This window comes from Vanellus vanellus, assembly GCF_965231255.1.
Source record: "Vanellus vanellus genome assembly, chromosome: 1".
Taxonomy (NCBI): domain Eukaryota; kingdom Metazoa; phylum Chordata; class Aves; order Charadriiformes; family Charadriidae; genus Vanellus; species Vanellus vanellus.
The window spans coordinates 82,660,801-82,687,744 of record NC_138905.1 but is presented as its reverse complement, the minus strand read 5'-3'; the positions used below and the strand labels follow the sequence as shown (position 1 = coordinate 82,687,744).

Below are 26,944 nucleotides of genomic sequence, written 5' to 3'. Positions count from 1 at the left end.
AGGTGTTCAAGGCCAGGCTGCATGGGACTTTGAGTAACCTGGTCTAGTGGGAGATGTCCCTGGCCATGGCAGGGGGGTTGGAACCTTTAAGGTCCCTTCCAACATAAACCATTCTATGATTCATGAGATCTGATTGGGTAAGAAGAGAAAGTAAAGACCTCAAAATTATTTTATTTCATTATATTTACTTACCCTAAAGTTGATACTTTTTTTCTGCTAACTTTTTAAGAGGCAGACTGTCTTGAATCGTTGGGGAAAAGCACATGCCACCCATAGACTCTGCACAGATTCCCTACTAACATTCCACTCTGCCATGCCTGCATGTCACACATATGTAACAGCAGTAAGTGATCAAAATGATGCTTAGTGGATGCTTAGAAAAATTATTTGTGCAAGTGCTCCTAGCAAGTATATAAAACAGCATCAAAAAAGAGACTTGATACTGCAAATTAGGGCCACGAAACACAGCCACCTGAAAAGGAAGCAAATGGCTACCTATCAAAGCATCTTTTGATAATAATCAGCCCACAAGAGTAAACACCATAATATTTTCACAATCTCAGTTCTACAGCAGGTATAACTCACACCAAAAATCCCAAAGTTTTAAAAATAACTGAAGAAATTAATTTATATCATACATATTGAATTTATGACATTTTCTCCACTAATTTTTCTCATGTGGTCAGAGCAAAAGAAATTTAAGTTAAATCTTCCTCTTGTTTTCTTAGATTATCAATAATCACAATTTGTAACATTAAAAAATTAGAACAGCAATACACAGATAAAGCAAAAGGTAGTACTGCAAAGAAGCACTATGAGATTGCATTTATATGTGGGGAAAAAAGATAGAAGAAATAAAATCAATTCAGGAAAAGATTCCAAATTTTTTGTCCGCTTTCACAAATAATCAAATGTGATCCATAAAATAAAATCCTATATTCTGGGGTCAACTGATATTATGTTATTTTTACATTTTATGTTACTTATTCATAAACCCTGTTTAAAAACAAGTTGGGAAAAACATGCCAATAAAATAGCAAGTTAACACAAAGCACCCACATTTAAACTGTACAAATGTTTCTGTAACACCTGTTCAGAGCCTTATGTGTTACTATATATAACATGCAAGCCAGTTATCTGAGTTGATGCTGACTGCCTACCTTCCATAAGGCTGTGGTATCTTCAGAATTAGCTGCAGGTCTGAACCAACACCTTAGAAAGTGATGTACTCTCTTCCCTCCTAATTTCTTTACTAATGCAAAAATGCAAATTGTAGTGCACTGCAGGCAACTAAATTAAAAGACAAATTTCAAATCCATCTTACAGAGTTTTGCTGTATGCAATTACATCATTAAGACTTTGCATATTGGACTCAATTCCTCCATTACATCAAGATTTTCCTCTCCACAAAAATTATCAGCTTTTTTTTTTTCTTTCAACACAGCATTTTAAAAATAATAAATAACACTTAGTATCAAAATGACTCTGTTAGGAAACTGGAAATTTCTCATTTGAATATATATATTTCCTCCAATTCACCCAAGTATAGAGAAAAAAATAATTTTACTAAATACAACAGAATCAAATCACTGAAAAAAATGAGTTAAACATGATGAGAATCAGTCCATAATGGCTAATTAATATACACACTAGAGTGTGCTATTGTATATAAAATACAGATTGGTCACTATTTCTGTTCATGCGAAATCATATGAGCTCTCCAGAACTAAGACATAGGATTGCCTTCAGGTCTACAGCAAAGCAAGTATTTTCACTTTGGTTACATCACTAACATCCTCGTGAAAGATACAGCTGAGAACCTAAAGATAAGGGCAAATACTTTTACAGGGAGAAAAGAAAGATTTCAGATTTCCTTATATAACCAAAGAATATATAGTATGCACAACCTTAAGCTCACCACAGACACCAAGGAGATACTATCATTTATTTTACACAAGTAAACATCATGGCTACCAGGAGTATACAACAACAGAAAACTTTGAAGTGAGTAATGAAGTGAGGCAGCAAAAAAACTTTCATGAGCAACTTCCTAATATAGCGATGAGGACGTTTCCTGCTGAGTTAGAACTGAGCTGAGCCAGAGCTGAGTGAGTGTGAATGGACCAGTCTGCTGGGAGATGTTATGACTGATTAAATGTGAAAAATTATGTAAAGGAAATAGTATGGAAGAGCTTGTACGTATCCAAAACTCAAACAGAATTATAGTTCCCACACCACACGCAACTAAACTCTTCAAGTATTTGCAGTGTATAATAACATGGATCTCTACCCTGCCACATTTAAGACATTAATACTGTGTGAAGAACAACTACAGTTTATATCTGTTCATTTCTTCTACAGGATGTAAATACAGAGACTCTTCACTGAGGAAGAAATTAAACAAGAAAAGCAATAGCTAACTCACGTGTCAAACAATCTGTTTATTAATACTAAGTGTTTTTAGTATTAATACACATTTTGCTAACAAAATGGTATGATATCGTAAATAGCACAGTACATTTGGCTCAGGAAGCTCTCTCTGACTGTCTTCAGGTTTCTAAAACATTATATAGATAGTTACTTCTTTGGGACAGAGCTACAGCTGTGCCAGGGCATCTTATGCCACTGATGTTTTCCTACTTCCCTACATAATCTACATGATAGAGCATAGTAGCAAGAGAAAGCAAAGAAGAAAGAGCATGCAGGAGAGCAATCCCAGGGAATCCGGCAAAAGAGAATTTTTCCATTAAACAACACAGTAAGCATGAAAGGAATTCTTATCTTCATTAGGACATTCTTATGTCTTTTATCTCAAGAACATCAGTCTTCAGACTAAATTAAATCCCACAATTGTTCATAAAGAACAAAATATTAACTTGGAAAGGGTTGCCAGCTGTCATCAATAGCTACTGATACTGAAGGGATAATGCCCAACACAAATTTATATATTACATGCATTTATACATATTAGTATTTAGGTATTACTCTACTATAGTATACTGTGCGTTACTGTATATAAATATATAAGAAAAAATGACACAAGGAGAGCTTTCCTTCTTTCTCTAGATAGGAAACTGACCTGCAGACTGCAAAGGGACAAAAAAATACTGCAGAAGACTGGGTTAACCCAATGAGTAGAAAAGTAGAGAGTCAAGCAAAACTCAAAAACAAACAGGAAACATAGACAGGTTGGAAGCACAGACACGTAACCTGGGAGGAATACAGAGACATTGTCTGAGCATGCAGGGATGAGATTAGGAAAGCCAAAGCCCAGCTGGAATTGTATCTGGCAAGGAATGTCAAAGACAACAAGAAGGGCCTCCATAAGTAGGAAATGACAAAAGGAAAGCTAGGGAAAATGTGGGCTCTGAGCTGAAGGAGATGGTGGACCTAGTCACAGAGGACAAGGAAAAGGACAAGGAAAAGGCCAACGTACTGAATGCCTTTACTAGCAAGACCAGCCTTCAGGAATCCCAGAGACCAGAGGAAAGTCTGGAACAAGTACAACTTACCCTTACTGGAAGAGGATCAGGTCAGGAAATATTGAAGCAAACTGGACATAATTAAGTCCATGAGGCCTGATGGAATGCAACCACAAGGGCCGAGGGAGCTGGCTGATGTCATTGCAAGGGCCCTCTCAATACTTTTACACTGATCATGGCAACTGGGAGAAGTGCCTGAGGACTAGAGGTAAGTAAATGTCTCTTCTGTCTTCAAAAAGGGCAGGAAGAAAGACCCAATGAACTACAGGCTGGTCAGCCTCAGCTTAACACTTTGGAAGGTGATGGTACAGCCAATCCTGGAAACCATCTCCAAGCACAGGAAGGACAAGAAAGTCATCAGGAGTAGTCAGCGTGGCTTCACCAAGGGGAAGTCATGGTTGACCAACTTATTACTTTCTATGGTGAAATGATTGGCTTGCTAGATGAGCGGTGAGCAATGGACATTGTTTGCCCAAATTCCAATGAGGGCTTTGACACTGTCTCCCTTAAGATCCTTATAGAGAAGCTGTTGACATGGGGGCTGCATAAGCAGAAAGTGAGGTGGATTGAAAACTGGCTGAACGGCCAGGCCCAGAGGGCGGCAATCAGTGCCATGAAGTCGATAGTTGGAGGCCAGAAACTAGTGGTGTACTCCAGGGGTAAATGCTGGGTCTGATTGTGCATAACATCTTCATTAATGATCTGGATGATGTGGCAGAGTGTACCCTCAGCAAGTTTGCAGATGACACAGAACTGGGAGGAGTGGTTGATATGGCAGAGTATCAAGCTGTCATCCAGATGGATGCGGCAGGCTGGAGAAATGGCCTAGCAGGAACCTCATGAAGTTCAACAAGGGGAAGTGCAAAGTCCTGCACCTGGAGAGGAACAACTCCACACACAAGTACATGCCAGGAGCCACCCATTTGGAAAGCAGCTTTGCAGAAAAGGACCTGAGGGGTCTCACTGGACAAGAAGTTGAACATGAACCAGCAATGTGCCTTTGCCGCAAAGAAGGCCAATGGTATCCTGGGGTGCATTAGGCCAAGTATTGCCCCCAGGTCGAAGAAGGTGATACTTCCCCTCTACTCAGCACTGGTGAGACCACACCTGGAGTACTGTGTCAAACTCTGGGCTCCCCAGTACAAAAAACACATGGACATTACTGGACAGAGTCCAACAAACTGTCACAAGGATAATGACGGGACTGGAATATCTTTCACTTGAGGAGAGACTGAGAGAGCTGGGTCTGTTTAGTCTGGAGAAGAGAAGGCTCAGGAGGGTCTTATCAATGCATATAAATATCTGAAGGGAGGGTGCAAAGAGGACAGAGCCAGGTTCTCTTCAGTGGTGCAAACGCCAGGAGAAGGGGCAATGGCCACAAACTGAAACACAGAAAGCTCCATCTGAACAGTAGAAAACACTTTTTTACTGTGAGGGTGATTAAGCACTGGCACAAGTTGCCCAGAGAGGTGGTGGAGTCTCCCTTCTTGGGGACATTCAAAAGCCATCTGGAAACAGTACTGGGCAACTGGATCTAGGTTGCCCTGCTTGAGCAGGGTGGTTGTAGTAGATGACCTCCAAAGGTCCCTTCCGACCTCAACCATTCTGTGAACCACAATCATATTTACCAAGCCCTAATCTATTAGGTTTCAATGATGAGGGTACTTGTTTTTCCCTCAAAACTTTTCCACAGAAAGCACTAAAAAGAATTTGCTATTGTATTAGAAAGCAAACAACAGTGGAGTGTTGCATATCTATGGACCTATCACAGGTGAACTACTTCCAAAGGACCCATTGCCTGCAGCTCACTACAGCATATATGCCATTTCCAATATTTATTCTGGATACAACCTTTTATTCCTAGTTTCAAACATATGAAACTTCAAACCTCACAGTGAATAGTAATCAAAATCACCATTTATATCAACAAAACTATAATTGAACTAAAGATACCTTCTGTGCCAAAAAATTGGTAACATTTCCATCTGCAGCCTTATTAACTTTTGAGAAGTCATCAAAATATGTTTTAGAAGCATAATAATTGAAGCAATACATATTGAGTTTTCACAGAGTTGTACTATTCATGACACATAATGATGTTCATAGCACATTCCTAGAGGATAGCTTTAGTCTTTTCATACGTTTAAAAACCCAAGACGACTACAAAGAAACTTGACATTCAGTCCAATAGTTTCAAAAGCATTCAGGCAGAAATTCCACTTAAGCATAATAAAAACTTTCTAAGATTTAATTCTAGAAGATATAAAGTAACAACTCATGGCAACATTGTATGTAAAGACTCTAAGATTAACATATCTTCGACATTTTTCCAAGGTAATAAAAGAACAAATTGTTTTCTTCCTTCCCCATTTATGCAGTAGAGAAAATAAGTTGAAGTTTAACATAAACAATCCTATTTACTACAAAATCAACAGCAGAAGTTACATCTTTATATTTGAATTTCCTTTTCATTTTCAGTAGTATCCGAACTATTTTTTTTGGCTCCTCTTGTTCAGGAAGCAAACAATGTTGATAATACCTCTTCTTCCAATCTTAACTCATTTTCCAATTTGTAAATACATTTCGGAACTGTAAAAACATTCCAAATCAGACATGCTATCTGAAAAGCAGCTGATCAACAGCTATTTTCCCAAAGTACAAGCAAAGCAGCTATAACACAAAGTGTTTGCTATATTTTCTCAGGGCTACAAATCCTTTTGTTTGTTTCCTGAAGACAATGGATGAAGGGTATGATGAGCAAGTTGAACAAAAATGACAGAACTTGCTGGAAAACCAGAGAGAGACGAACAATAATCTTTTAATCAAGTTGCTGTATTTGTTCCATCAGAAAGGTGACAAGAATTTAGGTCAGAAGACAAAATTAACAACAGTTTGAGAAACTGAGCATCAAATCAAGGAGCTTGGGATAATAGAAGAAAAACAGGTACTGAAGAAGATGAGAGCAAAGCCTTATACAGACTTGCTCACCTGAAGATCTGCAAGACAAGCTTCTCTTGGACTTGTTCAAGAGAAAAGAGGTTTATGAAATAAAAATTGAACACTTGTCAGTTAGACCATACTGCCCAACCCATAATGCAAACTGCATCTGCAACTTACTCCCACATTTTCCTTGCATCCAGAGAACTGCTATGAAATTGTAAACTTCTAGATTAAATTGTTCGTTATTTGTTTTACGTACCTGACAAATTCATAAATAATCTAAGCGTGTAGAGGAAAAAAAAAAACAACCACCACAATCCAAAGAGACATGTTACACCTTCAACACAGACAACAAAAAAGTAAATCAAGACAGCAGAACTAACTTCTTATTCCATATTTTAAGATTCAATAGTACTACTATGGTTTCTGAAGGAAAGGGTTTATTGCCTAACATTGAAAAATTCAAACTAGAAGGAATCACCTCCCACATTACAGAAGAAGGTACCCAAATCACAGATACACAGGTTTTATAAGACAACCTTCTCTCTTGTTGTTGTGTATCTTAGGTAACTAGTCATGCAGTTCCATATTCTAAATGACTATATTTTGCTTACTATAAAAGCTCACATAGATAGAATAGGAGCCAATACTATGCAACCTAACAAGGCAGATATACTTAAAAACACCAAAAATGTTATATTCCATACAACAGTGATTTAAATTTAAAATAACTGATTTTTCACACATTACTGACCATGCCCTTAATTTGTAATGTCTTTTTGCTGGCAATGAGGTAGGCCACATTGGAGTAAAATATTCCAAATAATACAGCCTGAGGAGTACTCCCTAGATTTGAGTTATGACTTTAGTGACTGGGAGTGGGCTATTTATTTTTCTCAGTTTATGACCAAAATATTAAATAACAAAATCACACGATCATTCAGGTTGGAAGGGACCTCTGGAGGTCATCTAGCTGAAGCTTCTGCTGAAAGCAAGATCAACACTGAATTCAGACCACATTGTTCAGATTCTTGTCCAGTCAGACCTTGACAACCTCCAAGGATGGAGATTTGACAGCCTCGCTTACCTTCATCACAAAAATATCTTCTTCCTTATTCCAAGCTGCAAATTCCCATGTTTCAATTTATTACAATTTCCACTTGTCCTCCTGTTATGCATCTCTGCAGAGCCTGCCTGGCTCCGTTTTTCTGACAGCTTTGGACATCCACTATTAGGTTCTCCCTAAGCCTTCTCTTCTCCAGGTTGAGGTCAAGATATACAATAACCACTGCATTCCTCTCATCCATAGTCTACGTGTCTCATCACAGAAAGCAATCAGGTTGGTCAGGCATGATTTACCTTTTGGTAAATCCATGTTGGCTATTCCCAATCACCTTCTTCATGTGCCCAGAAATGGCTGCCAAGAGCACTTGCGCCACGATCTTCCCAAAGACCAAAAGTCCGGCAAGCCTGTAGATCCATACATCATCCTTCTTGTCTTTCTTCTATAATCACTTTCCTCAGTCTCCGAGTTGATACAGAACACTCTCATAGTGACAGCCGACTCCCTCATCACCTAACTAAACCAGGCTGCTCTCCTGAACTCTGATCTGTACTTTCCTATGATCCGTGGTCTGAAGCTGCTCATATTTATGAATGACCTCACCTCTTCTTCCCTGCCTTTCTAATGAGCTGATATCCATCATCCATACTAGTGATCCAGCCACACAAAGTTCCTCAACACATCACAGTTATTTCAACAGTGTCATAGTTCAGCCTTTGCACCCAGAGCTCTAGCTCCTCCTGCTTGTTTACCAGACTGCATGTATTTGTATATGCACATTTGACATGGGCCCCTGAAAATCAATTCCATTTTTGTGATGCTTGATGAGTGGGAGTTTGGTTTTGGTTATTTCTTTTACCACTTCCCACCTCTGAGGCAACTAAATTCACACTTCTTAAAAATAAATAAATGTTAGACTCATACATGAGAGAAGAAATACAGTCTTGCTTCCCTCCTTTGCAAGCAACACATAAGGTAGAGAAAAAGAGATAACAGTATTTAGTTCCTGAGGCTGTGTTCAAGAACTTTGTCTTGATTACCAAAGATGATCACAACCTCTAGTTGCCTGTACTCAATGAAGTTCCAGTTGTAAAGTATTTGTAACAAAAAAAAAAACACAAAACCCCACCACCAAAAAAAAAAACAAACACAAAACCCCTCTCACACTTTGGGGCCTAGATACAGACCTAGACATCTGAAGAACATTCCCATGTGAAAACTGTAACATGCATTTATTTCTTTTTTAAATTGTGAGCTAATGGAAGGAGCTAGAAACCAGAGAAAAAAGGGGTTTCTACTGTGAAACATTAATATCATAGAACTAAAAGCAAAACTACTTACTCCAGAGGAGAAAAGTTACATTTCGGGGGGTGTGTGTGTATGTGTAGAAAAACTAATTAAACCATTAAAAAGATTATGTATTTAATCTATTCTCTTTCTCTAAGCAAAGTGGTCTCTTAAATCATCAAAAATCAACTTTTTTTTTTTTTTTTTTCAATTTAAGCCAGAAACACTTCAGATGTAAGTTTCTGAAAAATGTTAGCAATGATTGATACCACTTTAAGTTACATATAGGTAACTAAAAGCTATTATAATGTTGGGGTTTAATTGGTTTTGTTGTTTTTTTCAATTTGAAAAACACTTAGACCTGCTAGATTTTCAAAACTACAGATCATTAAGCTATGTCATCTAATCCATTTTAAAAAAGTTACTATGGTAGAAATTAATTACAAAAGGCAAAGGGATTCATACAGATAAATATTCAAAAATTTAAATCTATAGTGAAAACAACAAAAATAGACATCTATCTGTGCTTTTCAAAAGACACTTTAAGAGGAATAAAACTCAAGATTGTTGGCAGTGATATGGCTATTTTATTTATTTTATACCCACCGTTTACTTCTCAATCTTGATGATACCAACACTTAAGAAAAAGAAATTGTGAGGTTCTTCAAGAAAAAAATCCCATTTCTTTTATAACAGAAGTCAGCTTTTTTGAAAGCAAAAGAGCAGAGTATTAATTGAAGGATGAAATGTGAAGCTGGGGTCGGTGTTAGAACAATATATTTAAGTCAAATCTGGCCTTCAGCTGAAATTTTGATTTACTTCAGTTGAAGCTGTGTGTGGATATGCAAAGAAAAACTCCTGCCTAGCGCCTTGTCTCCTGCCCAAACAAGGAACAGAGTTAAAGCAACATGAACAGAATTAACATGGATAAAATTTAATTTCTGTCTTCTTACAGTCTTTCCTTTACTCATTGTCTCAGTATGAGGACTGCACTCCCATCCAAGACTTGCACACGCATGCCTTTGAGGCAGTGACTGACTTTTCCATTACTGTATCTAATATTCACACTAAGTCTTTTTGACTTTGCCATTATATTATTTCTATAATACACTCTTCCCCCTCCACTCTCTCCTTCCCTCCAACAATGGTAAAACCATGGTTCTCATCTTTGAAATTTTTTCTTTGGACAACATTAACTCTCTCCACAGGTCCCTTCTTTGATCTATTCAATGTGTTGTTTTTTGTTTTAAACTGCAAACAAATACCCCCCCAAAAAATACAACAATGAAAATCGCCAAAAACTCAGCCCAAAATCCCACAGGGAAAAAAAAAAAAAAAAAAAAAAAAGAATAGAAAACACTTCTCCTCCCAAAAAATACAGAGTAGGACAAAATGATAACAGCAAGAAACCTCCCGTTGCTGAAAAAGTGAGAAGCAAAGGGATTTTAATTTGGACACAAATATCACTTCCTCTAACTCTACAAACTAAGACCATACATATGCTACCCTATTTGAGAGTCCCTCTGTTCCTTTCTACAAGCTAGCTGGCAGGGATGCAGAAACAAGCTCACACATTTTGTTGTATAAGACAAACTAAAATGTAAACACATTTTAAAAGGCTGTAGCATTAGGAATTAATTTGACAGAAAGCTTTAGCTGTATTCTAACATTGTTTGAAAATTCTTGCTATTTTAGACTATGTCAGACCTCCCACAAATTGGCTAATCCAGATGAGAAAAAAAAGCACGATTAAGACATGCTCTTGTTCGGAGCAGCTCCCCTCTTCAGAAGGGCACAAACATTGCATACAGTAAGGCTCTTGGTTAAAAGTCTTTTCAAAAAGTGAAAGCAAACCCTGCTGGAATATAGCCTTTCTCAACTGGATGCATGCAGATTTATTAAGCATATGTAAAGATATTTAAAAGCCTGGAGGTCACATTTAAAAACCTAAACTAGTGCAGCAGAGATTAAAAATAAAAAATATCAAAAAATGAATAAAAAATTGTTTCTTCCTTGAAAAAATACTATTGGGTTTCTATTGTGCAATGGAAAATTCATCAGCTATAGCAGCGATTGGTATCCGATAAGATAATTTAATTGGTGGTGACAGAATAGGAATGTGTTGAAAGTTTATGAAACACTGTCATAGGAATTGCAACACGTCTCAAAGAACTGTATATTTTTATTTAATTATTATTTATTTCTCAAAAGAATGTGCAAGTAAAGACAGACAACCTTGATGTGAGACGGGCGGCATGTGCCACTAGACCCTCATCCATGTGAGAACTACCTCATGAAAATATTATGTGAAATATATCTTCAGACTACTCCTGTAGTCTTTGTTACAGGACAGCTACAACATCCTCTTTCTCCGTGCATGCGAGATGTCCATTGTATTTTTGGCTGAATACCATAAAGCCCTGAAAAATTTTCCTCAGTTAACACGGTCACCATATTTTTAGTAAGTAATAGCCGTATAGGATAGGATAGGATATCTAAGACCTGCCTAATCTAGCTTAAAACAATAACATTGACTATGGTAAAATGATATATGGCTAAAAGGAATCTTTATAAGCAATGGGTCCAAGTCCCATTCACTGAAGCAACTTCTCACCACTCCAGCTGCATGCAGCTGCTTTCTGGCTGGTCATCAGGGGATTCTGTGCAGGTAACAGAATTCCCAGGTCGCACAGATATGATCAGACTCTACAGAAACCCAGAAACTGTTCTCCTCTAGTGAAAAATATTACATTTCTCTGTTTACAAGAGGGAAGTTCCCGAATGAGGCAGATCCAATAAAAGTGATAACAACATTGAAAAATATCTGATAAATACTGGAAGACTCAAGAAGGAAGGAAAAGAGCAAAATCTCCCTAGAAGCAGCTAATTTCATCATAACCTAGTACAGATTTTCTTGTGTTCAAACAAAAGTGTTTAAAACAACTCATTATTAAAACCATCAATGAAAATTGCAACTGCTACACAAAAACAAAACCCATGAAATTAAATATTCCTTAACAGAAACAAGCATCAAGTATCTTCTTACTTATAAAAGTAAGTAATTACAAAAGTTACAGTATCATAGAACTGTAGTAATAAGAATATTTTCTTAGCAGTTTTAAATAGTAATTATTAAATAGTACAAAGAGTTGTTTCTGTTTGTTTTTTTTTTCGGGGGGGGGGTGGGGGGGTGGGGGTGGGGTGGGTGTATATTGGTGTTTTCTTTTTTAAAACAAAATATTTCACAAAACAGTGCCACAAGAGCAGGCAAACTGAAACACAATCATGGTTTAGTCCATAAGATGGAAATGGATTTCTCCTTTTCTTTATCGCTAACAAGAAGGCTCTTCAATCATAAAAATTACTTTTCCATTTACACAGTTTGAATGTAAGGGACATCCAGAATATTTTTCACTACTTCTTGCTTATAAGCTTAAACTATGTTTTTCTTTCTTAGCTTCCTTGAAGTAACCTAGCCTTACTTCAAACTCTCTACTTAGCAGATAAATGGAAATTCACTTTTCAGTGATATGCCCACTTCTCTCTATATACTCATCTCAAAACTCCTATACTCTCAGTGCTTTGAAAACCTAGCACAGGAACCTGGATTGCTCTCCTTACATAGAAAGGAACTACATAAAGTGCAGAATTACTAGCTGAAATTATCCTTACTATAAAGAAAATTATTATAATACATGAAGAAATTCAAAATTGCTCTCAGTCCTTTATCATAGCATCTTGGATTATTTTTTAAGCATTAATCAGACTCACATTTTCATATTTTAAGTTAAATTTCATTATGGTATTTATTTCCGGAAATTAATGTTGATCATCCTAAACAATTACTTGTTTGAGGATGCAAAAAAATTGTAATGCATATCAAAAACATTGTCTGTCTAGCAAAACATTTAAATAGCAGGTTTATTTTTAAGGACTTTCATAGGACTAGGAAAGTGTTTTTGCTCAAAATCCTTCAGGTTTAAGAACAAATGTTCTAGTTTTCAATAGTATCAGTTTTCTTTAAATGATAAAACTTTAGCCAAGAAAAGTAAAAAAGAGTTCTCAGCAGTTTAAGTGCATGATTATTTTAAATGTCACATCCTGTTCTGGACAATTTAAGCCTTTAATGAGGAAAAAATACAAGTCTCAGCAGCAATTTTTTTTTTTTTTTGTAAGAACAGTAACAGTGAAGTAACTAAAAGTAGTGTCACTATGGTTGTCAGCTTCTCTGAGCAACCTGTTCCAGTGCCTTATCACCCCCAAAGTGAAAAATTTCTTCCTAATATCTATGCTACATCTACCTTCTTCCAGTTTAAAGCCATTACCCCTTGTCCTACCACTACATTCCATTGTAAAAAGTGCTTCCCCAGCTTTCCTGTAGGCCCCCCTTAGGTACTGGAAGGCCGCAATAACATCTCCCCGGATCCTTCTCTTCTCCAGGCTAAACAACTCTCTCAGCCTGGCTTCATAGGAGAGGTGCTCCAGCCCTCAGATCATCCTTGTGGACCTCCTCTGGACCCACTCCAACAGGTCCATGTCCTTCTTATATTGGGGACTCCGGAGCTGGACACAATACTCCAGGTGGGGTCTAACCAGAGTGGAGTAGAGGGGCAGAATCACCTCACTTGACCTGCTGGCCACACTTCTGATGCAGCCCAGGATATGTGTCTTTCTGGGCTGCGATCACACACTGCTCATGTTGAGCTTTTCGTCAATCAGCACACCCAGGTCCTTCTCCTCAGGGCTGCTCTTGATCCATTCTCCACCAAGCCTGTATTTGTGCTTGGGATTGCCCTGACCCAGATGTAGGACCTTGCACTCGGCCTTGTTGAACTTCATGAGGTTGGCATGGGCCCATCCCTCCAGCCTGTCCAGGTCCCTCTGGATGTCATCCCTCCCCTCCAGCATGTCTACCTCGCCAAACAGCTTGGTATCATTGGCAAACTTGCTGAGGGTACACTCGACCCCACTTCCATGTCACCAGCAAAGATGCTGAACAGCATGGTTCCCAGTACTGACCCCTCGAGCCATTGACCACAACTCTGAGTGTGACCGTTCAGCCAGTTTCTTTATCCACTGAGTGGTCCACCTGTCTCTCCAATTTAGACACGAGGATATCGTGTGAGACATTGTCAAACACTTTGCACAAGTCCAGGTAGATGACATTGATTGCTCTTTCCTTGTCCACTGCCGCTGTAACCCCTTCGTAGAAGGCCACCAAATTTGTCAGGCATGACTTGCTCTTGGTGAAGCCATGTTGGCTGCTACCAATCACGTTCTCATTTTCTATGTGCCTTAGCAGAGTTTCCAGGAGGATCTGCTCCATGATCTTGCCAGGCACAGAGGTGAGACTGACTGGCCTGTAGTTCCTTGGGTCTTCCTTATTTCCCTTTTTGAAAATAGGGGTTATGTTTCCCCTTTTCCAGTCAGCCACAACTTCTCAAATTTGATGGATAGTGGCTTAGCGACTTCAACTGCCAGTTCCCTCAGGACTCACGGATGTATCTGATTATGTCCCATGGACTTGTGCACCTTCAGGTTCCTCAGGTGGTCTCATACTTGATCCTCATCTACAGTGGGTGGCTCTTCATTTTCCCAGTCCTCGCCTTTGCTTTCTGCATCATGGGTAGTGAGGCTTCAGTCTTTGTCAGTGAAGACAGATAAAAAAAGTTGTCGAGTACCTCTGCTTTGTTTCTGTCCCAGGTGACCACCTCTTCCATTTCCTTCCAGAGCAGGCCCACAGTTTCCCTAGTCTTTCTTTTCTCACTGACATACTTATAGAAGGATTTTTTGTTTGTGTTGATGTCCCTGGCCAGATTTAGTTCTATCATCTGGGCTTTAGCTTGCCTAACCTAATCCCTGGCTGCTGAAACAATTCCTTTGTATTCCTCCCAGGCTACCTGCCCCTGTTTCCACTCCCTATAGGCCTCCTTTTTACTTTTGATCATGTCAAGGAGCAACTTGTTCATCCATGCAGGCCTCCTGGCTTTTCTGTCTAGCGCCTTCTTTGTAGGGATGCATCACTCCTGAGCTTGGAGGAGGTGATTCTCGAATATTAACCAACTTTATTGGGCCCTTCTTCCCTCCAGCGATTCATCCCATGGCACCATGCCAAGCAGATCGCTCAAGAGGGCAAAGTCAGCTCTCCCAAAGTCCAGGGTGGTCAGTTTGCTGCGTGCCTTCCTCGCTGCCTTGAGGATATTGAATTCCACCATTTCATGGTCACTTTGGGTCAGGCTACCCTTGAGTTTGACACTGCCTACCAGCCCATCCTTTTTGGTAAGAACAAGGTCCACCATCGCTCCCCTCTCCTCGTTTGCTCCTCTACCACTTCGCAAAGGAAGTTCTTGTCAATGCAATCCAAGAACCCCCTGGATTGCCTATGCCCTGCTGTGTTACCCTTCCAACACATGTTAGGGGGGTTGAAGTCACCCATGAGAACCAGGGTCTGTGAACTTGATGCCGCCCCATCTGTCTATAGAGGGCCTCATCTGCTTGGTCTTCTTGGTCAGGTGGTCTGTAGCAGACCCCCAATGTAGCGTCCCCTACTCCTGATTTCCCTTCAATCCTGACCCATAGGCTCTCAGTCAGCTCTTTATCCATCCCTAGGCTGAGCTCCATGCACTCCAGCTGGTAGTTGACATTTAAGGCAACACTGCCTCCTTGTTTCCCTTGCCTATCTCTCCTGAAGAGCCTGTAACCTTCCATGCCAACACTCCAGTCATAAGTCATCCCACCGCGTTTCTACAATGCCAAAGTGATCGTAGCCTTGAAGGCATGCACACGTCTCTAGCTCCCCATTTGTTCCCCATGCTCCATGCATTTGCACAGAGGCACTTCAGCCGTGTCTTCATTGAGGCTTACTAGGCTGGAGCAGTTGTAATTACTTTGCGCTGCTCTCCAAGCGGCATTCCTTTGCAGTGTATTAACGATGCCTCCCCATTGGCTCCTGTTACCTCAGGAGCTCCCAGTTCAAGGGTTATCAAGGATTATCTCCTCCAACCTCAAGAATGGTTCACCGTGACAAGCAAGAAATCAAGCAAAGGCAGCAGGAGGCCTGCATGGATGAACAGGAAGCTCCTCACTAAACCCTGTCATAAAAAGGAAGCCTACAGAAGGTGGAAGCAGGAACAGGTGACCCATGAGGAACAGAGAGTTGCTTTCCAAGTGTGTAGGTATGGGATTAGGAAAACCAAAGCCCACCTGGTTTTGAATCTGGCTGGGATGTGAAGGGCAATAAAGGACTTCACAAGTATGTTAACAGCTGAAGGAAGACTGGGGAAAATAGAAACACACTGCTGAGTGGGGCAGGGGCCCTGGTGACAAAGGACATGAAAACTGCCTTCTTTCCCTCAGTTTTAACTGGTAAGACTGGCCCCTAAGACTCAAGAGAGAGTTTGAAGCAAGGAAGACTGAAACCTTCAGTGGAAGATGGTCAGGTTAGGGAACACTAAAACAAAGCGGACTTAGACAAGTCCATGGTGCCTTAACAGAATGCAACCACAAGCACTGAGGGAGCTGGCTGATGTCACCGTGAGTCCACTCTCAATTATCTTTGAAAGATCACGGTGATTAGGGGAAGTTCCTGAGGACTGGAATAAAGCAAGCGTAATGCCTGTCGTCACGAAGGGCAGGGAAGAGGATCTGAGAAACTACAGGCACATCAGCCTCACCTCAGTCCCCAAGAAGGTGATGTAGCAACTGATCCTTGAAAACATTTCCAGACACATAAAATATAAGAATGTGTTGTCAGTACAGACTTACTAAGGGAAAAAACATGCTTAACCATGGCCTTCTACGATGAGTGGTAGAGCTCATCGTTAGCAAGGCTTTTGACAGTCTCTCCCATAACATCCTTATAGACAAGCTCACAAAGTATGGGTTAGATAAGCGGACAGCGAGGCAGACTTCAAACTGGCTGAATACCTGTGTCTAGACAGTCGAGCATGGCCGAAAGTCCACCTGATGACAAGCTGTGCACCCTTCTATGATGTTATAAGTGGTTGGCTGGATGAGGGGAGAGCAGTAGATTTCATCTACTTTGACTTCAGCAAGGCTTTTGACACTGTCTCCCACAACATCCTCATTAGGGAAATGAGGAAGTGTGGGCTAGATGAGGAGACAGCGAGGTGGATTGAGAGCTGGCTGTGTGACAGAACTCAGAGGTTTGTGATTAATGAAGTGGTGTCAAGCTGGAGGCCTGTAACCAGTGGTGTTCCCCAGGGGTCAATACTCGGTCCAATCTTGTTCAATATATTAATCAGTGACCTGGATGGGAGGACAGAGCGTATCCTCAGCAAGTTTGCTGATGATAGCAAACTGGGTGGGGTGGCTGGCACCCCACAGGGCTGTGCTGCCATCCAGCGTGACCTGGACAGGCTGGAGAGCTGGGCAGAGAAGAACCTAATGAGGTTCAACCAAAGCAAGTGCAAGGTCCTGCACCTGGGGAGGAAGAATGCAAAGCACCAGTATAGGTTAGGGGTGGACCTGTTGGGAAGCAGTTCTGAGGAGAAGGATCTGGGGATCCTGGTAGATAGGAAACTATCCATGACCCAGCAATGTGCCCTTGTCGCCAGGGAGGCCAATGGAATCCTGGGCTGCATAGGGAAGAGTGTGGCGAGTAGGTTGAGGGAGGTCATTCTGCCCCTCTGCTCTGCACTGGTGAGGCCACAACTGGAATACTGTGTCCAGTTCTGGGCTCCCCACTTCAAGAGAGACAAGGAACTACTGGATAGAGCCCAACGTAGGACAACTAAGATTACTGAGGGATTAGAGCATCTCCCTTATGAGGAAAGGCTGAGAGAGCTGGGACTCTTTAGCCTGGAGAAGGCTGAGAGGAGACCTTATTAATGCTTACAAGTATCTAAAGGGTGGGTTAAAGGAGGATGGAGCCAGACTCTTTTCAGTGGTTCCCAGTGACAGGACGAGGGGCAACAGGCACAAGTTGGAACAAGGAACTTCTGTTCAAATACAAGAAAAAACTTCTTTGTGGTTAGGGTGACAGAGCACTGGCACAGGCTGCCCAGGGAGGTTGTGGAGTCCCCTTCTCTGGAGATTTTCAAGACCCACCTGGATGCAGTCCTGAGTAATGTGCTCTAGGCAATCCTGCTTTAACAGGGGAGTTGGACTAGATAATCTCTTGAGGTCCTTTCCAACTCTGAAAATTCCATGATTCTGTAGGTTGACACTGGGGCCAATACTGTCTAACCTCTTCTTTAATGACCTGGATGATGGGGCAGTATGCACCCTCAGCAAGTTTGCAGATGATACAAAACTGTGAGAAGTTGGTGATACACCTGATCACCCAGCCATTCAGTGGGTCCTTGACAGGCTGGATTTTAACAAAGGGAAATGCTAAGTCTTGCACCTGGGCAGGAATAACCCCATGAACTAGTACACACTGAGGGTTAAATGGCAGGAAAGCGGTTTTGCAGAGAAGAACCTGTGGGCAATGGTGGACAATTAGTCAATTAGTATTGACTACACCACTCAGCTTGGTGTCAACCACAATCTTGCTGAGGGTGTACTCAATCCCACTATGTCATTAATGAAGACATTAAATAGTATTGGTCTTAGTACAAACCCTTGAGGGGCAGCCACTTGTTACCAGTTTCCATTTGGACATTGAGGTGTTGACTGTAACTCTTTTACAGCAGTGCAGCCAATTTCATCAAATCCATCTCTCTCTAATTTAGAGGCAAGAATGCTGTGGGAAACTGTATCTCAAGAGGTTCCTTCCAACTGCAGTCATTCTGTGAATGAAATGTTTTAGGTGGAATTTTTCTACTTTATCACAATTATTTTTAGAACAGTATTTTTCAAACTAAGAACTGATATATAGGGGAGCCAAAGAGCTCACTATAAAGCATCACAGCAAAAATTGACATAACTGTCAAATATCATCAGATGTTTTCTGCGAGTCACTAACCTTTTGACTGATATTTATTAATTAAACAAAATAGCATTGAGCTTTCATATGTGCTTTACTGCTAATGTTGCAATCAAAAGCAGCAGTCACAGCAATACTCCAGATATCATTTACTCTGAATCAACTGTAAGTTTCCAGTTTCCATTAAGTACAAGACATGTTCAAATTTGAGAGGTTTATGAAGATTCTTTTGTAAATTAATTAATTAATTACCATTTAAAATCCCATTAAAATTGCTTACATTATTTCTAAGTGTCCATGTGTGGCAAAACTGAAATAGTCATTAAACCGGTTCAACACAGCTAGTGTGCAAGCATAGAAGCAGCTATCTTTAACCTACTTCAATAGCTGAGAAACAGAAATAGGAAAAACAACAAAACAGTACGCTATTTTTGCTGTTTGCACTCTCCAGATATGTCAGTCACACCTAAATCTCCAGAGCCAGCTCAAGAAGAGAAAATCTGTTTCACAACCTATGGTTTAGTCCATATTTTCAACCCTCCTTCCCCAATCTGAAGTTAAAGTGAAATTATTTAAAATGTGACTGAAAGCATAGCACAAAACAGGCTACAGCTACGCTTCTCTTGCTATAAACGTTCTTATACACTATCACGTTTCAGTAAAGGAAAACAGTAACTTTTCTCTTAAATTCCTACAGAGACGTTGGGGGGGAAATATCTCAGAAAAGCATAAATAATTTCTTACTTTCAATTACCAAGTTCACAGATTTGTCGTAATAAACACATCAAGGTATACTTAGCTTGCAAACAGAAGTAAATTTGTCAGTCCCTGCTTCATCACTTTCCCTGGAATGGAGATAACCTTTGCAATCAAAATAATAAAAAAACAATTTCAAATGTGACCTGCAGTTTGAAAAAAAGAGCACGATTACTCCTGCTATACTTTATGTTATGTTCAATATAATGGCAACAGACAAATTCTTGGATTTTATCTTCCATCACTTTCATTTCCCCCCTCCCCCCCAAGAGCTATCCCCCAAATAGAAAAAATGGTCTCTTAATCAAAAGAGGATAAAGACATACCTGTTTGAATAGGGGTACACTATATTAACTAGAGTATTAACACACAGAGAATACTTCCTCCAGAGAAAGTTATATCTTCCAATACATGATACAAAATTTACAAGTTCTTCCAAGAGCTTGTTTTGCTAGACATCCAACTGCGAGATTGCTTCTTGAAATGAATGTTCATACAAGGCCAAGATCGTTTATGTACATTTGGTTATGCTCAACACAGGGGTCTTCCAGAACAGGAAGCTTTCTCTCTGGGATCACCTGCGTTCATTCCAAATATGCAAACTTTGATACCTTCCTATTGTCAACATGAACAGGCCAAATATTCAAGATGTGCATTTCAGACTTCTCTCATGTGTCCTCAACATTTCAGTCACTGAGACTCCTCACAACATGGACAGTTGATGGATCACATACTGCAGGTCTAACGCTGGCTAGAAATGGACAGTGTCTGTGTATCAACAACAAAACAGAGGCTGGGGAAGTTAGGGAGCCCAGTTTGTTCTTCTCTCAAATGCTGGGAAGTACCTATATTAGAGGCAAAATTATACTTCCCAGTTGTCAACACTGGATAAGAAAGGAAGAGGTGAAAGCAGATGGAAGGTACAGAAAGGCTGAGTTTATTCATTAGGTAAGCAAGGGCAGGAACAAGTGGAGAAATAGAAGAACAAATAAAAATAGAGAAGGAGGAGGGGGCAAAAATCCAATAATGTAGGGAACTGGGAAGGAAGAGGTACCTTATGAAAGGTGCAAAACAGAAGAGTTACCCCTAAGTCACAGTCATCTGTACCCTATGCACACCAGCCATTCTGTGTCTGGATCAGCACCACATGGCATCACTGTTACAGGGACAAGGTCCATTAGAAGAAGTACTAGGCCTTGGACAAGATCACGCTAGGAGTAGTGAAGAGAGCTAATATCTATGATCAATTTCCCACTCCTCAATCCCTATAAGTACCTTCTATTCACTTTTACCTGCTGTCCTCCTCCCCTTCTTGCAACACCACTGAACCTTCAGCCCTCAAAACTACAACTCTCCAAAGCTGCTTTACCCTTCTCAGCAACCAACATCCCTATTTACTTCAGGAACATCTTCTGTCATCATTGCAAAACTGAATTTTTCCCACCATAAATACAAAATTAGTTACCTTGTTTCTTGTTCTTGGAATTGTAAAAATGTAATGCCAAGTCTTCAAAAGAAATTCTTTTCATTACAGGAAGTTTAGCGTGTAACCACTAGAGCTAGTAGTATTTACTTATTCAGTCATTTATTTCATTGAGATTACTGTGACATTATTTGAATCTAAAATCAAAGATTTTAGGATACATTACAAAATATTATGAGGCTTAATTCAATTCTGAAAGCAAGAAACTCCATGAACGGTGGTGGGGCAACAGTTAAGACACATCATTTTAAATATAAAAGAGGAAAAAAAAAATCAAGAGGATCTATACACATAAAATCAGGCATTTTCAGATTAAGCTGCATTATTTAACATTTCTTTTTCAACATCTTATGAATACAAGCAAGTTTTTACATGTATTAGGTGCAATTCTTGAGATTCATTATGTTCAGTCCCAAATTATATCAGAATCACTGTTAGTACAATTCAACTTAAAGGCAAAATTGTGTGATGAACGTAGCATTAATATACTTTTAATTCTTATATACTTACAAAGTATTTTAAAGTTTTGAAGCATGTCCAAAACCAAGGAGACAGACACAGTGTGCATTGTGTTTTATAAGAATATGTGTGATAGATAGGTCCAATATATAAAAAATAAAATTAACAGGCAATATTAATCAGAATAAAAATAAACTCATCCCTCAGAACCAGGAGGGAAGAAACTAGCCCAAAATCTCAAGTTCCCCTTTTCCTGTCTTTAACTGCACGTAAAGTCTTTTCCTCATAATTTGAAGCTTTACAATTTAATGTGACATTTGCACAACTACTCAAGTAAAAGATTCCCCAAACATCAACAGTTACAGAAACAACATCTAATACCAGCAATGATTGAACTTAGGTTACCATGCCATTTAAGCCCAGCTAGGTGCTACTGCATGACCTAGTGAAGTCTTTGGATTATTATGTACTGATCTGTCAATGTCTTCTTCAGTATAAGCTTCGTCTCTTACCTTTCTAAAACACCATCTAAACAACAGGTCTATCTGACCTGCCCTTTTTTTTTTTAACACACAAAAATATCATTAAAAATGAAATTATAGTATTAAGCGAATTCATTTTTAGTCATGACTTTTTGCAACCACAGGAATATTGCTAAATAAAATAAGCACATCGAAGTCACTTTTTCAATAAAAATTTAAAAGACAATCCCTAAAAAAAGGTGGAACAGAAACAAAGGATTCCAAAAGAAAACCTTTTTGGTGCTTTCAAAACAACTGTAGATTTGTTAAGTTAGAAGAATAGATGTCAGTTGCTAAAAGAAAGAAGAATCTATTTGAAAAAGAAGGATCACACCAACTGTATTGTTCTTAAAAAAAAAAAAAAAAAAAAAAAAAAAAAAAAAAGCCTGCTTAACTTCCAGAAAGTGGTGATGATGGGAAAAAATGTGTATAACCGCAACTAGAATTTTCCAGCAGTAATGCAGTATTACTTCAAATGGTAATGTGTGGTAAATCAAAGAAATAGCGGAGGAAAAGTATGACCCAATTCATAGTGAATCATCAAAACCAGTTGTCTGTAGATAGACCAAACATCAGAAGTCTTATCAGCTAAACAATCTGTCCAAAGAATTAAGTTCCTCCTCAAGACACCAGAACCCAGGCACTATTTTCCCTTCTCAAATTAAATGTTCCCTCTCTGATTTGCAAATAAGAAAACATCACCTACTAAACAAAGTATTCATTTTGATGTTAACGGTTTTTCACTACATTATGAATTGGGGTTTGGTAGTCTTAAAATGCAGCATTTATTCATTTCTACAACATACTACAATGAGGCTGCAGCAAAATTTTAGTTTTATAGGATTAAAATGGCCACTAATTCTGCATTACAGCCAAAAACATGTATTACCTAATAGTACTAAATGTCTTGAAAATATGCAGCACCTCAAATTTAGAGAAGAGCTGAGGTGTTAAAAGTTGAGATGAATATATGTGATTATATGATCAAAAAAGGGGAAAAAAAAATAAGATTGACATACAGACAAAAACAAATGTAAAAATCAGACACACATTTGCACTTGTTTCCTTCCTGTCTAAACAAGCAAGGAATTATAAAGCCAAAATTGCATTTATGCAACTTTATGGTTGCAACACTGCACACAAGTCAAGAAAACTAAAATTACACTTCCCTCAGCAATTTTAACTCAGCTACTCTTTGTATGCAAACAGTTAGAATTACAGTATGTTATTCTGTCTTTTAAATACTACAAACACCGAAGCAAGAATGTGGGAATCGTAACTAATTTCACCAGCATGTATGAATTCAAGATCTCAAAAAGACCATTGCATTAAATACTGAAAGAACCTATAATACTGGTTAACAGCAATTTGTTTATTCTATTTATGAACCCATTGCTGCTCCTTTACTGTCTCTGGTTGTTGTAGTAACATAGGGAAACAACATTAAGAATGTGAAAATACTACACGTTCTCTTCAATCTTGATTTTTTTAAAGCTAATTTTTAGACAAAACACACAACTTTTTACTTTTCTCATTTACACAAGCACAAATGTGGTAACACTCCCTTGTCATCCATTGGTTAAATGCTAACACTATACCAAAGACTAGGAATTCTGCTCCTGCCCCACCAATTAGGAGCAACGATTATCACACCCTTTCAGTTCTTCCATTTTCGGTACTACCAAATTAAGTATAAGGCTTTTTCATACCCACGATCAGGGAAGTTTGTGACTAGTCCAGAACATAATTCACTTCATCAGCATGCTAACCCAACTCAGAAAACACCTGTAGTATGCATAATGTTCCTACCTTGCCTTTCAAAATATTTAATATCAAAAAACCTGAAAGCATATTTTACTGAAACAATTTTGTGACAACAAAACTATGGTAACATAACTGTCACCCTTGACTGAGGCAAGAAATCAATAGTAAAAGATGGAAAAAGAAGAATTACTGGCTTAGTTGACAAAGATTAATGAAATCTTCTCTCAGAACTAAGCACAATAACTTCACAAAAAATAAGAGTCTAATCTAAATACCACCTTGTTAAAAATCTGGCTCTATTACCTCCAAACCAGTTTTTGAGAATTCCCTATGTCACAAGTGTTAGAAGTCAGTTAATTAGTGAATATAAAGGTGCATGAGCTAATGCATGTTCATTTGCATGCATATTCATTTGTTTTACATTTTTATATTCAAATATTAACACAGAAATTTCATTTAAGAGGAATTAAGTCAACGCACACCTATAGCTTAGGATGCCAGAATCAGTTCAGTTTCTTAGGATGCCAGAATCAGTTCTTGAAAGTCTTACCCTGAGGCTTCCCAAAGTCACCACTTTAAAGCTTTTAAGCTTTTCAAGTCAACAGCACTAATAACCAGCCTATTCTACTGGAAAAAGAAATGCTAGCGAGACAGATAGCTGTACTGTGTGGGTGCCAGATTTACTCCATGTGTGGCCACAGGTGTTGACCCTAGTGTGTAGGAGCCAATGGAGAAAGACAAAAGCAATTGGCATTAAAAGCTGTACTAACAGAAGGCATCCAATATCCAAGTTTCACAAAAGTCATTTTAACTGTCAACTCTTAGAAACATGACTCACTTGTCTTCTCTGATTTGATTCTGGCTATATCCAGAAGACAAGAAGAGCAAGTACATGAGGTTTTTCTACAAAGTAAGTTAAAGGTTCTGACTCTTTCTCATTGCCATTCTTGAAAACTGTAGTACCTGACTCAAAGAGGTATGATACAGATAGATTGATACTTGCAAACCTCAGTAACATTTCCACTACTTAAATATTTCTGCTTGAAGAGCATCATGAAAGTATTAAAAAATAAAATCCACTAATTCTAATGTCAAGAGTTTGAGGATCATTAACTGTAGCTGGTATGACAGTCCATAAATTAAAAGGTTAAGTAAAACTTATTTTTATGACATAGCTAAGCAAACATTTCTTTCATTGAGTAGGATGTTACACAGAAACAAGAAAAAAAAATAGATTATTATATTATCGTAAGTTCTAGGAAGAACTGCAGACAGGAATTCAACACAAATTATTACAGTAACTCTGAAGTCCAAACAGGAAACAATGCAGTAGCTACTTAAAACCCATCCACAGCAGCAAAAGAAAAAAAAATTAAGTGAAGCTGAATTACCAATAAGAAACTTTTGAAATGTTGTAAGGCTATAATATTTAGTTTGTTCTACTGTAACACTGGAAGAAGACTGAAAACTTCAATGAAAAATTTGTCTTGTATGTGAGACTTCATACATGTATTTAATGAATTATGTTGATTTTTGCAGTGGAAGCAATTTTAATTCCATTGTCTAGCATCTATTTACACTTCACAGATTTTTATTATGCAACACATTATTCCATATTCAAGTCAGTTAATACTTTACAAGTAATTGGCCATAGCTACTCTAGAACACGCTAAGTCATATTGTTAACATACGTGTACTGTGCAAAGTATTTTTTTTATTCATCTGTTCTACGAAACAGATCATAATAAGGATGACTGATCAGAGTTACAATAATGTACTTATGCAAGTCAGGCTCTGACCTAAAGACTTTAGAAATTCTTTACATTCAAAAGGCTTTGAAGCAGGTCTGTACATATTTAACAGAGTATTAGCTGGACATAAATATACTCTACGCAAAATCCTCCTGAAAAGAGTAAGATGCTATAAAAAAGAAATTACCTGGACCGTCTTGTAATGATCTTGATATGAAATTAATTTTTCTTTTTTTTCCTTCAAGAAATCCATTTCTAGAATACTATGTTTTTCCAGTAAATATTCTAATTCCTATAAAGTTTATAAAATAAAATACGTGAAGTTACAAACATTTGCGAATTGTGAAAATACAGATTCAGTTAATCATTTTAACTAATTTAATTTCTGAAGACTATGACATTTGCTATCATAATATACACAAAGAGTTGTGTAAGAAAATTCTGATTGCAGTCTTTAAATTGAGATAATATTTTCAAGTAGTATGAAGTATTTAAAAATCAAAGGCATGTCCTGAAAGGCATGTCATATGAGGAGCAGCTAAGGACTTTGGGTTTGTCTAATTTAGAGAAAAGAGGCTGAGAGGTGACCTCATTGCTCTCTGTACCTCCCTGAGGAGGGCATGTGGAGAGGGAGGTGCTGATCTCTTCTGCCTGGTATCCAGCGACAAGACACACGGGAATGATTCAAAGCTGTGCCAGTGGATGTTTAGACTGGACATTAAGAAGCATTTCTTTACCAAGAGGGTGGTCAAACACTGGAATGGGTTTCCTAAAAAGGTGGTTGATGCCCCAAGCCTGTCAGTGTTTAAGATGCATTTGGACAACGCCTTTAATAATATGCTTTAACTTTTGGTGAGCCCTGAAGTGCTCAGGCAGTTGGACCATATAATTGTTGTATATGCCTTCCAACTGGAACTATTCTATTCTATTTTAATTATTTCCACATTTTTAATAGCTGTTCTGTCTTTCTGTATTTGAAAAGCAGCATATTAAATGTAATTCTAGCAAATGGTTTCACTACAAAGGCAGAAATCCCATTACATACAGCCCTAAGGATCTCTACCTACATCTCCAAAATGAATAACATTTAAAAATATTCTGTCATCTTGGTGAGACCCAGTCTAGAAGCCTGCTCAACATGAACCAATAGAGAGGAAGGAGAATGACACTACTGACAATAGACTTCAAAATTATTTGCTATTCAAAAAGCTCAAGATTTTTATTTTTTCCCTAATGCAGCTGTTGCTCCTACCAAATTCATTCCCACTATACATAAGCTGTTGGCACCATTTCAGTTGCTCAAGAACAACTATTTCTGCAGCCACGCATGAAGCCAGTATAGAAACAAATGACCTGCCAGATCACTGTACAGCTATTCAAACAAAGGCACAACTAAAAGGGTCATAAGGAGGACAGAAAGAGCAGGTCTGCTTAGTTCAATCCTGCTTTTGGACAAAATAATAAAAACAGTTCTTGAGATTTAAAGTCTTTGATTCAACTGCAGAGATAGAAACCGATTGTGCAATACTTCTTAAATTCAGAGCCTAGC

The 26,944-nt window shown here is 38.7% G+C and overlaps 1 protein-coding gene across 1 annotated transcript in view; it reads right to left on the bottom strand.

Annotated features, from left to right (window-relative positions):
- CCDC91 (coiled-coil domain containing 91) overlaps positions 1-26,944 on the bottom strand; it is a 166,947-nt gene that overhangs the window by 96,662 nt on the left and 43,341 nt on the right. Inside the window, 1 exon segment of the mRNA XM_082495865.1 lies at positions 25,583-25,687. Within this exon segment, the coding sequence (XP_082351991.1) occupies positions 25,583-25,687 (105 nt within the window).